The sequence below is a fragment of the Salvia splendens genome, unplaced genomic scaffold, assembly GCF_004379255.2.
Source record: "Salvia splendens isolate huo1 unplaced genomic scaffold, SspV2 ctg640, whole genome shotgun sequence".
Taxonomy (NCBI): domain Eukaryota; kingdom Viridiplantae; phylum Streptophyta; class Magnoliopsida; order Lamiales; family Lamiaceae; genus Salvia; species Salvia splendens.
The window spans coordinates 114,610-127,550 of record NW_024599304.1 but is presented as its reverse complement, the minus strand read 5'-3'; the positions used below and the strand labels follow the sequence as shown (position 1 = coordinate 127,550).

Sequence of the window (12,941 nt, the reverse complement as noted above, 5' to 3'; positions counted from 1 at the left end):
TTAATGAAAAATAATATTTGCAATAATTGCTGCTATTATTAAATTCTTCACTCAGACAACTCCATTTCTATGCACTCACTCCATTATCTCTCTCTACGCGATCTCTTGTGATAATCTGAATTCACTCTCACAACACAACGCACTTGAATTATTACGGCGTAGTCCTTAAGCATTCGGGGGCTAGGGATTTGTTTAAAACTCCGTACACTCAAATTTGGGATAGATTATGCAGAATAAGTGTGCTGTTTGTTGGTTCGCTCTAGGGATGTGAGAGAGCTGCCAAGTTGAGGTCAGATTTTCAATTAGTTGCTGCGATGATTTCCTGTGAATTAGGTTGTTTTTAGGTATTGTGGCGGAAATAGTGTGAAGTATGGTTAGATCTGTAGTAAGAACTCTGATTTTGGATACTGGAGATAGCGATTGCATTTTGTTGCTGTACTAGTTTTCGGAGATCATGAGCATCAGTTGATCATATTATTATTCGCTGTAAATTAGAAAAGAGAGAAAATTTTGGAGTAATTTTTTCTAGTTTTGACGAGTTCAACATTTTGAAACTTAGCATGATTCAATAATAGTTGGTTCCATTGTCATTGTAGTAGTCAATGGGAAAGTGCAAGATGGAGTGCGGCTCGTTGAAATGCATCCCGAAACCACTTATTTTTGTACCAAAAGTAAACTATAAACAAGGAAAGAAGAAAGAAAAGAACTATGATTAATGGATTTTCTTGTGTGGATATCTAGCTTTCTGTTTATAGACACTTATATTATGGGTTGGTAAATATCTTTTGGTTCTGGAGTGAAAAAATTGATGCGAAAGATAGGTTTCATGACATTTCTATTTAGTGGCTCCGATAGAGTGGAATGTCATGTGTGATATATAGGAGTAGTTATTATTGTAATAGACTTATGTTCCACTCTGTGTTAAAGCTTTAGAGTCTGTACTTTCCGTTTGCAGAAATATGCCTTCATGGTGGGGAAAGTCATCGTCAAAAGAAGCGAAAAAGAAGTCTACCAAGGAAAGTTTCATTGACACATTTCATAAGAAGTTCAAGAGTCCCGAAAGTAAATCTTCTGGTAGATCAGCAGGGTCTAGAAGACGTTCAAGTGACATTGGTTCAGAAAGAGGGACTCAGTCACGTGCTCCGTCGAGGTCTCCATCACCTTCCAAGAATGTAGCGCGATGTCAAAGTTTTGTGGAAAGGCCTCAATCACAGCCACTTCCTGTGCCAGGCCTCCGCCCAGCCAATGTCAGTCGTACTGATTCTGGAACAAGTGAAACAGCAAAACCAAAACCAGAAAAGTCCAAACCATCATTATTTCTACCTCTGCCCAGGCCTGCATGCATCCGTCAGAGACTGGAACCTGCCGAATTGGATGCTGAGTTGGCTGTTGCTTCAGTCTGTAGTGAGTGTTCTATTGAGAGTGATGATCCAGTTGATTCACGTCAGCGAAGTCCTCTTGCAAATGACTATGATATTGGGCGCAGGACTGCTGCAGGCAGCCCCTCAAGGTGAGTGGGTTCTGAAATTTATATCAGAAGTGCATTTTCTCATTTTGGTATACATATGTATAATGTGTGGTATTTGTCTTACTAAAATGAGTCTCTCCTGTGTTTCTCCATGAAGCATTTCTCTTAAGGATCAGGCTCCTCTAGCACCAATAATTTCTAAGGTCGCACCTGTTCCTGTAAACCTTTCCTCCAATACATCTGAACTCTTCACCACCAAGAAGGCGGCGACATTTGAATGGTCACATGGCAAATTTACAAGTTCCGCAGCATGGTGCCTTTTCCAGTGCTCCAGATAGCTCAAGGTCAAGTCCTTCTAGAAGTCCAATGAGAGCCTCTGGTTATGAGCCAGTTTCAAATACTGTTTATACAACTGGGAAGCTTTACACTGAGTTTCCGTTTCTTGGATCTGGCCAATGCTCACCTGGGTCAGGTCAGACTTCGGGTCATAACTCAATGGGGGGAGATATGTCTGGGCAATTATTTTGGCAGCCCAGTCGAGGGAGCCCAGAATATTCTCCAAATCCTAGTCCTAGAATGACAAGTCCTGGCCCTAGTTCCAGAATTCATAGTGGTGCAGTGACACCACTTCATCCTAGAGCTGGAGGGGTACATTCTGAGTCTCAGGGTAACTGGCCTGATGATAAGAAACAACCAAGTTATGCTCTGCCACTTCCTCCCATATCAGTTTCCAATTCCTCACCATTCTCTCATCAAAATTCAGCTGTGACGTCACCTTCTGTGCCTCGTAGTCCTGGAAGAACAGAGAATCTAACAAGCCCTGGCTCCACGCTGGAAGAAAGGGAGGTTGCTTGGTCGAGGCACATTTGGACATGTGTATGTTGGGGTTATACAGGTGTGATAACGTGTTTCTGTTTACCTGTGGAAGCTCTTATTTTTTTATGAATAATGAATCTCTGAACTTACTGAATCAAATTAGTGCATTTTTATTGTTCATCCTGAGTAATCGGTTTGATCTATTTGGTTCAGTGAAACTGGGGAAATGTGTGCCATGAGGAGGTACATTATTTTCTGATGATGCAAATCGAAGGAAAGTGCAAAGCAGTTGGGACAAGTGAGTCTTTTGGCCCTGGAATTTATTGGAAGGCAAGTTGAAGATTCTTACATAATCTTTTATGTTTCCTGCAGGAGATCATGCTGTTGAGTCGCTTGAGACATCCTAATATTGTGCAGTATTATGGATCTGAAACGGTCAGTTTAACTCTTAAATAATATTGATGGTGTAATCTTTGATGAGACTCAAAAATATTGATGGTGTAAACTTTGATAAGACTCACTGGAAACTAGAATTGCAAAGTCTAGTTTCCAAATGCCTTGGTTTTAATTGGCTTAAACACCTGACAGTTAAAAAAGAAACGTTGCACGTAACTAAGCGGTCTTTTTTATAGAAACCACTGTTTTTTGATGTACAAATTCATCTTCAATGGTGCACTGGTCAATTTCCATTATCTTCGGCTGATTCTGTATTGATGAATTACCCCTTAACAGGTAGGGGATAAATTATATATATATCTGGAGTATGTATCTGGTGGTTCCATCCATAAGATTCTTCAGGACTATGGAAAATTAGGAGAATCAGCCATCCGCAGTTACACCCAGCAAATTTTGTCAGGGCTTGCATATTTACATGCTAAAAACACTGTGCACAGGTGAAGTGGGTTTTTTTTTTGTTGGTCAATGTTTTGTCAGAATTTTCATGCAAATGTGTATCAGTAAACATCATCATGCACTCAATGCTTCACATATATGTAGGGATATTAAGGAGCCAATATACTCGTGGACCCAAATGGCCGTGTTAAGTTGGCAGATTTTGGGATGGCAAAGCATGTAAGCTTGTACTCTTCTAGCTAACTTAGTCTAAATTTTAATATCCAAAAAGTTGTGGCAAAGAAACTAGTATACATATGGCTGGTTAGTTTAATATCCAAAAAGTTGTGGCAAAGAAACTACTATGTTGCTTATACTAGGGTCAGGATCCTCTGGCTTTAATTCTTCTAGTGCACCTGCGATTTTATTTTATTGGTTGAGTATTTGATATTGCTTTTTTTTTTACAGATTACAGGGCATTCTTGTCCTTTATCATTCAAGGGTAGTCCTTACTGGATGGCACCTGAGGTTAGTCATTCTGTTATTTCTTGGATCCTGAAAATGAAATCCCTTATGGGTTCCTTTCTTGTCTTGCAAAACTATGTTAATTTTTTGCTGCTCACTTAGGTTATTAGGAATTCAAATGGATGCAGCTTAGCTGTTGATATATGGAGTCTCGGATGCACTGTTATAGAAATGGCGACATCAAAGCCACCTTGGTCCCAGTATGAAGGGGTCAGTACTTTGAGCTCTGTGGTTGTAGATTTGATGTTCAGTGTATTGATGGGTTATCTGACTTTTCACTTTGGTCTTTAAGGTCGCAGCTATGTTCAAGATTGGAAATAGCAAGGAACTTCCAACAATTCCAGATCACCTCTCAGATGAAGGGAAAGACTTGTGAGGCTATGCTTGCAGAGGGTTCCACAGAATCGCCCTGCAGCTGCTCAACTTTTGGAGCACTCTTTTGTGAAAAATGTTGTGCCTCTAGAGAAACAAATACCTGGTCCAACACCCTCAGATCATCCTCCAGTGACTAATGCTTCAAAATCTGTGGTATTGCTCCTAATTATCTTGGCTTCCTGACTCAACTAAGATTTTTAGATGCAACTTGTCATCATTTTTTGTAAGGAGGATGATGCTCTAACATGTTGTTTCTATCTTATGTTTTGGCCTTAATTGAAACAGTCTTCATGTGTGCTGCTAAAGGTCCTCAAAGTTTGGTGTCTGAAGGTTGTAATACCCTCATTGATTAATGAAAAATGTGGTTAATGTATTCTATGGTTTTTTATCAACTGGATATGCATAAACATCTCATGATCGGATAAAGCAGAACTGTATATGCTTAAGTTAATTGTGATTAGCAAATTGTCTTCTTGCTTGAGGTAGAGTTCTTTGACTATCATGTTTAGAGTCTTGGTTGGTGATATATGGAAATGCAAATGGCTTATTGATCCTCAGCCACCGACATTGATCTAAAAGTAAATTACGAAGTTTTTTGTCTGAGATTCCCAATCCAAACCCTCCTTTATAACTCAAGGAAACTCCTGACTGATAGAGAGAGATCCTAGAATGTTTCATATGGACAAGGTCATCAGTTGGGATATAGTATTTAATAAGTCTTGTATTGGAGCTTTAATTTACACCACTATAAAAGTGCTTGCATTTTTATGTATTCTTGTGTATTTATTACTAAGACGGTCTCTGCACTTCTTATAGGGCATGGGTGACACAAGAAGTCTTCAGCAACCAGATACAGAGAGACTGTCTATCCATTCATTTCGAGTTCAAAATCCAATTTCCATTCTAGGTCTCTCTCTCTGCATGCATCTGTTCTCCTGATTTGTCCCTTTCTATAGTTTGGCTACTCGTTTTCGCCATGTAAAAGTAGGACATGAACAATCTTCTTACCAAAGATAGTTTCACACCTTGGTTCGAAAGAAAATGTTTTAGTAGTTACTATGTCGGACTTATATTTCTTTTTTCTTCACTTTCCAGTGACATGTACATTTCAAGGAACATATCATGTCCGGTCCTCTCCAATTGGGAGTCCTCTTCTACATTCAAGGTCGCCTCAACACTTTAGTGGAAGAATGTCTCCTTCACCTATATCAAGCCCCCGCACGACATCCGGTTCAATCCACACCTCTTACTGGTGGTATTGGTGCCATCCCATTCCACAATCAGCCTATGTTATCGCAGGAGGGTTATGGGAATGGAAACTTGCAGTTGCCCCCGCGCAGCCACTCTTACTGGGATCCAGACATTCTCCGAGGTGGACAGTCAGGAGCTCATGCTTTCCGGGAACTGACATCCTATGATAATGATGCTCTTGGAAAGCAATCGTAAGGACTGCAAACGGAGAACTTTATGATAAACAGTCGGTGTTGGCTGATCGCGTGTCTCAGCAACTCCTCAGAGATCCAGCCAAGCTAAATCAGTCACTGGATCTCTCCCCTTCAGCTGCATCGCAGTGCCACCATACACCTGGATTATAGCTTTATTCATTATCGACAAGATTAGGAGTTAGGTGGTTGAGTAGTCACTTTTTTGGGGACACTATGCAACCAACCATCACCATTGTTTTATTTGTTGGGGGTGCTATTTGAACAGCAGAGATGAAGATGCTGAGCAACTTGCTTTTTGCAGCACTTACTGTCACGCAAAATCAGCCCCGCCCCGCCTTCCTATTCCCACCAGAGTCGCCACTGGTTAACCCCAAAACGACGATGCAACTTCTAGAAAGTTTGTGTCCTAATATGAAACTTTGACATGTAACTGACTGGTCCTTGCTAGAGCTAGTGAGAGGTTGATTGGCCTGGGGATTACAGCTTCGATTGTATAGTCATTGTTAAATCTTTAGTCTGCGAAAAAAAATGTATATGCACATTATTGAATAGAAGGGTAGCAATTATCACCCAGATGACAATAGCTGTAGAACTATTTATATTACAATTGCAATTGTTTCTGCACTAAGAGAAATTGGAGATAAAACCAATCCAGATTTGCATCAACTCTCTCAAATTGTACATTTTGTCTGTGTGTGTGTGTGTATGCGTCTTATTTTCTAATTATTACATGTGACTATTAATGTATATGCTTTGTTTGGTATACATATAATGATTCTCCTATTTATTTATCAGGTCCATTGTATAATCCCAAAGTTTAGCAGCCAAATCTTTGTCAGTAGCCTTGGCATCTGCCTTGTCCAAATTGTTGTTCGAAAAGTATTCACCGCTGACGCCTTTGAGCTGTGGATGCAACGCCACATAACAGGTAGTTGAGGCCACCTTCATATTCAGCAACACATCAGTTTAACCACCAGAAATCACTTGCAGAATTCATCACTACTTTTGAATGTTTTTGCATTTTTCGCCTTGATTAGTATGCACTGAGCTTACCTGTTGAACGTTTTTGAGCACCAGTCGACCAACGCTGCTCACTAAACCTGAATAAACAGAAACAATTTTGCTGAGATGCGAGTATGCCTTATACTATCATTGTACAATGAAGATATGAAATTGAAGGATGAGGCGTTGCAACTTTCTCAAAGTTGAGTCTCAGTTTAAGATATCAACCCATGAAATGACTTTACCTTCGAAAATGCCAAGATTACCTTCAAAAATACCAAGATGACGGAAAAGATTGGTCGTGATTACTCCAGGATGAACTGAATTTGCTGTTAGGTCTGCACCCTCTTCCTATTCAAGAGAATTGATGCAGCACGTCAACAACTTCGATATACAAGATATAGTAAAAGACTTTGTTAGCGTGATTGCTAATTGAGATCATTCTATTTCAATATCCACAGAGGGCTCTGCTTTACAAGAGGAATAGATGAAATAGAGCTCTGTTTCACCCAAACTTGAGCACATACAATTATTTAACTAATTATAGTGTTTTTGCTATCTTCAGCTTAGCATATATAGTAGTATCATCTAATTCAAGTTATGTTCAAAATGAGTCCTTCACAATAATGGGAGAAAACATGCTTGCAGATTACCTTTAACCATCTAGCCAGCTCGTTAGCGTGCAGTATAAGCTTAGAATAACTGCATATGTTAGGGATGAAATACTGCAATCATACACCTTATTAATCCTCAATACATCCAAAAAAAAAGGTCTTGCATGAAATGAACTTGCAGACCTTTTTTCATCGTTGATTTTGTCAAATCGGATTCCTTCTGTGTACGAATTACGATGAGCCACTGAGGAGAGGTTCACAATCCTCCCCTCCCTCTTTGTGTCACGGGCTGTCTTCTTCATCGTGTCCAGTAACAAGTGTGTTAGAAGGAAATGACCTGAAAACAACAAATATGTAGGAGTTTCTTCCAACACTTATAGCTACATGGTACTATTAATTAATTAATTAATTAGGCTAATACCTAAATAGTTTGTAGCAAACTGCAGCTCTATGTTGTCTGGAGACAGTGTGAAAGGCGGCACCATGATTCCAGCATTATTACTGACAATAGAGAGAGTAGTTGGAAAATTAGCATAATTAGCACATTATTCACATTGGTAATATGATACGAGTCTTATACTATTAATATTTAGTTTAGATATATTAGGGATTTGCATATCTTTTTCTATATCTTTGTTTTCTTGTTCATTAAGTTAGTAGCATTTTAAATAGGAGTTATTGTTATCACTTTATGAATTCAATCAATATAATATTTTCCCTAAACTTGTCTTGAGTATCTAGTATAATTATTGTTCCCTATTTGCTGCTGATCGGAGAACGTCTGTGACTCAGCAAATCCGTGAGCCTTCCTTCGAGCTTGTCGAAGGATTGATCACCCTATCCGTCCGAGAAGATAGATAGCCGGTCACGTTACGGAGGACGTTCGTAACAACTGGTGCTTTCATCCCGTACTCATCCTCCACCTTCTTCATCCATAACCCATATTTCACCAACCAAAAAAAAAAAAACCCACCGAACCCTCCATTTTTTCCCTTATTAGTTATGGCTACTTACCACCAATATCAGCCCCCTCCTTCTAGCGCCAGCGGCGACGATCAGCCGCGATATCCGCGACGCAATTTCCAGGCGGTCGCCGAGGCGCCGCACGATGTGGCAGGAACAACCGCGATTTTCTCCACCGGGTTGGAGAAGATCTTGGCGCGATTTGACAGAATGGAACTCAGGCTGGAGAAGTTGGAAGCGCCGCGCGTTCCCGAACATGATCCACACTATTTCTCGGATGAACTTGATGACGAAGGGTATCACTCCCCACGCGACGCTTGGGCGGCAGAAGACGATGTCCACCGGCCTTTCATCCACGGACGACGAGACCGTGGTGGGGATATCCGTCGTCGACGAGACGCTGCCCGCGCATTACATTGGCGCGACGACCGTCTTCCGCAGCAGAACGTTCATCGGGCGCCGTACCGCAATCGCCCCGAGCCTCGGCACCGCACGTGCTGGGACAGGCCGCAGGACCGATACCTGGGGAGGGACGAGTCCGAACAACAACACTATGTGGACTTCTATTCCGGATCGAGGCATCGCCGGACTTCCTGGGATCAGCCCTCCCGAACATCTGGTTGTCGTGTGGGAGAGATTCGCGCTCCTCCGCTGCCGAAACCACCGCCACAGCCGGTACCAGAGCCAGAATTGTTCTATGGCCCGACGCATCATGGGACATCGGACACTCCCGCATCAAAACACACGACGCGCCCCTCTTTCGGCCCCCGGGGCTTTCTTCACGCTGATTCAGACGTGCCGTCACGATTCCCACCTAGCGCGTATACTGGCCAGCAGCGAGAGCAGCCCCAAACCGGGAACCGGCACCTGCACCCCACGTTCCCAAGCCCCCGTACCCCCGCACATCCACAGCACGTGCTCGACCAACAACCACAGCCAAGTCACCACCGCGCAGCGCCACCGACCCCTGCTGCTGCGCCGCCCCCGCCGCTACACATGGATCAGCAACGATCGCCATCCTGCGGCCATCCTACGACTCACTTCCGTCAAGCTGAGGCCTGCCTCGAATTGCCCACGACTGTGAAGCAGCCCCTGCTTCAACGCCCGCCCTCTTGCCTGCGTTCCCCGAGCCTCCACTCCGCTACGAAGCTTGTTTCTTGTGAAGAGAAATACTTGGGAATTGAGGGTGATGCAAAAGTGTTGAATCAAGTTGACTTGCGGCTCAATGAGAAGAAATTAGTAGATGATGAAGTACGAGCTATAGAGGTGGATAAAATTGATGACGATGATGGTCTTCATGATTCAAGTAAAAGGAATGAGGAAGAGGCATATGAAGAGGAGGACGATTCCACAGAGGAAGTGCTGAAGGTCATCGCCTCATTCCCCCATGTTGTTCAAGTGCAATCCAAATCTATTGTTGAGAATTGTTGGGGCAAGAAAGGAGATAGTGCCTACACCGGTTGGTGCATAATTATTGGAGTCTGTGTGGATTTGAGTATCAGTGATGTTACAAGTATGAATTATCGATCAACATCGCTCGATACCGATGCAAGGTTGATCCCTCCGCGCAATGACATGTGGGATTCGAACATTCTTGGAGGCGTGGACAAGCTTGTCGTTGTGGCGTGGAATTTTGCCAACCACATTGGGTCTCCTTTGTTGACTTTTGACAAAGGTGATGAATGGAGACATTCAGCTGCTCGATATGTGTTTGATCCAGGGGGAGACGTCTAGCTAAAGCTTTTGCTTTCAACTCTCGTCCTTGGTTCGTGGTTCCCACCTTGAGGACAAGGTGGATTTTAACCGTGGGGGAGTTGATACGAGTCTTATACTATTAATATTTAGTTTAGATATATTAGGGATTTGCATATCTTTTCTGTATCTTTGTTTTCTTGTTCATTAAGTTAGTAGCATTTTAAATAGGAGTTATTGTTATCACTTTATGAATTCAATCAATATAATATTTTCCCTAAACTTGTCTTGAGTATCTAGTATAATTATTGTTCCCTATTTGCTGCTGATCGGAGAACGTCTGTGACTCAGCAAATCCGTGAGCCTTCCTTCGAGCTTGTCGAAGGATTGATCACCCTATCCGTCCGAGAAGATAGATAGCCGGTCACGTTACGGAGGACGTTCGTAACATAATATGATGTTTGTTTGTTTCTTACATCAAAATGTTCAGCGGTAGACCTGACGATGTAAACTGGGACGCAAAGTTTCGAACAGATTGCATGGAGCTGAGATCTAACTGAATGGCATCAACATTAGCAGCTGGATTCGCTTTGATGATTCCTTGTTTCAATTTCTCTCCAACACCCATATTTCTTATTCCCATCACAACATGAACACCACGCTTTGCAAGAACACGTGCTGTTTCCAATCCTATACCACTTGATGCCCCTGCACTTTCAATCTTCAAATTACTATTTACTAAAAACTCTTAGTACATAAGATTTGAGATAAAGGAGATGACCTGTAACAATAGCATTGAGGCCAGATGCATCAATTCCATTGGTTACTTTGATACGAACATATCCCAATTATTTAGTTGCATATTTGATTTACCATATCTTTCCAATTTATATTTAGATATTTGTTTCTTATTCAATAAGTTAGGGTAGTAGTATTCTAGTATTATAAATAGGAGAGATTATATCATTGTAATCAATCAACCAATGAATCAATGAAATATCTTCCCTAAATTTGACTTGTGCAACGAGCATATTATCGTTCCCTATTGCTGCTCATCGGAGAACGTCCGAGAACCGGCAAATCGTGAGCTTTCCTTCGAGCACGTCGAAGGTTTGGTCATAACAACTCGCGCGAAGATCGCCATCCGGTCACGTTACGGAGGACGTCCGTAACAACTGGTGCTTTCATTGAGAGCTCATCCTCTGTCTTCGTTCATCCATATCCCCCAAACAAATCACCAATATAAAAAAAAGGCAGCCGCATCACCACCATCTCTACCACACTCACGCTTCAGTCCGTCGACATGTCATACGACTACGCCGGCTACTGCCGTCGTCAATACAACTTCCCTCAGACCACACAGCCATTCCGTCCCAACCAGCCGGTCCAACCTCGCCGTGTAACCTGTTGGGACCCTCCGAGCAGCCGGGTGGAAGTACTCCGTCCGCCGTCGTGGCCTGATCCAGAATCACTCTACGTCTCACACCACTTGTATCCACCCGATCCGTCGCGTCGCTTGTCGGCGATGACCCGCCGCAGGGATGGTCAACCGGTGCTGTCCCTGCGCGATAATCCGGAAGACAGCAATCCCCCGCACGCCTTCCCAGGATCGAGCGGGATTTTCTCCGCCTGGCTGGAGAAGATCATGGCCCGATTTGACAAATTAGAGTCCAAGCTGGAATCACGATGTGAAGAAATCGATCGCCGTGTGAAAAATTTGCATGCGTCAAAAGCAGCGTATGGACGACAACCCTATGCGGATTTCGATTCGGGAGCGCCTAGGCGTAGTCCAACTGGCTGGGATCCGGCCTTCCAAACTTCCAGTCACCGTGTTGGAGAAACTCGTGCTCCTCCGCTGCCGGAACCACCGCTATACCGGAAGTCGGCCTACACCGACTTGGATTCTTCATACGAGCAGCCGAGGTAATACACGACCTCGACTTTAAGGCACCCACCCTATTCGTCGGACGTGCCCCCAAAAAAATCCTCATGCCGTGGAATCCCGACGCCTCTCACATCCTTATCTCTGTCACGATCCATCTAGCCCCTCGCTACCTGTTGTCGCTGCTATTTCCGCCTTCAACTCCACCAGCACCGTCGTGCTGCCCTGACGTCAGTAGAGATGAGGGCGAATTGTTACACGATGACCCGCCCTCACCGGCCCTAATTTTGCAGCTGTACAACCCAGATATTAGTGAAGAGGAGGAGACATTGCTAGAAGATAAAGAGGAAGATGGTTCTATTGGTGAAGTGGAGAAGATAATCACATCGTTCAATGTTGCTAAAATGTCATCGATGGATGTTGAGAATTGTTGGTTTAAGAGAGGAGGTACTCCATGTTTGAGCATTCTGAGAGGTGTGAACAAGCTTTTTGTTGTGGCATGGAATTTTGCCAAAAACATTAGGTCTCCTTTGTTGATTTTTGACAAAGGTGATAAAGGGAGACATTCAGCTGTTCGATACGTGTTTGATCCAGGAGGAGACGCCTTGCTAAAACTTTTGCTTTCAACTCTCGTCAATGGTTCGTGGTTCCCACCTTGAGGACAAGGTGAATTTCAACCGTGGGGGAGTTGATACGAACATATCCCAATTATTTAGTTGCATATTTGATTTACCATATCTTTCCAATTTATATTTAGATATTTGTTTCTTATTCAATAAGTTAGGGTAGTAGTATTCTAGTATTATAAATATGAGAGATTATATCATTGTAATCAATCAATCAATGAATCAATGAAATATCTTCCCTAAATTTGACTTGTGCAACGAGCATATTATCGTTCCCTATTGCTCCTCATCGGAGAACGTCCGAGAACCGGCAAATCGTGAACTTTTCTTCGAGCACGTCGAAGGTTTGGTCATAACAACTCGCGCGAAGATCGCCATCCGGTCACGTTACGGAGGACGTCCGTAACATACTTCCTCAGCTGTGGAAGCAGAAGAAAATCCAGAAGGCCCATTTCTCATGAACAGCCACATCTCATTACAAATTAGTACTAGTAAATAATCTCAATATACCAATTCCTATATATAGAAAGATTGTATGTCAATAATTTAATTTAATGAAATGAAGTAGAGATTCTAACTCAGACATTTCATGAAAATTAATCATCTATGGTATACATAGTTAGGCTGGAGATTGTATGTCTGTCTCTAGCAAAGTGGGGGGTTGCATGGAAAGGGATATCAAATATGTGGCGGCTAAAGCCC

The 12,941-nt window shown here is 42.7% G+C and overlaps 1 protein-coding gene and 1 pseudogene across 1 annotated transcript; one reads left to right on the top strand and one right to left on the bottom strand.

The window, feature by feature from the left end:
* The first annotated feature begins 224 nt into the window (after window positions 1-224).
* LOC121790862 lies at window positions 225-6,116 on the top strand (annotated as a pseudogene).
* A 124-nt stretch (window positions 6,117-6,240) lies between these two features.
* LOC121790856 (short-chain dehydrogenase TIC 32, chloroplastic-like) lies at window positions 6,241-12,710 on the bottom strand. Its single transcript, XM_042188965.1, has 9 exons — window positions 12,647-12,710; window positions 10,513-10,557; window positions 10,208-10,439; window positions 7,498-7,577; window positions 7,260-7,413; window positions 7,116-7,164; window positions 6,708-6,813; window positions 6,514-6,560; window positions 6,241-6,402 (listed from the first exon to the last, which is right to left on the bottom strand). The coding sequence occupies exons 1-9, from the start codon at window positions 12,708-12,710 to the stop codon at window positions 6,241-6,243; spliced, it is 939 nt and encodes a 312-aa protein (XP_042044899.1).
* Between the last annotated feature and the right edge of the window lie 231 nt (window positions 12,711-12,941).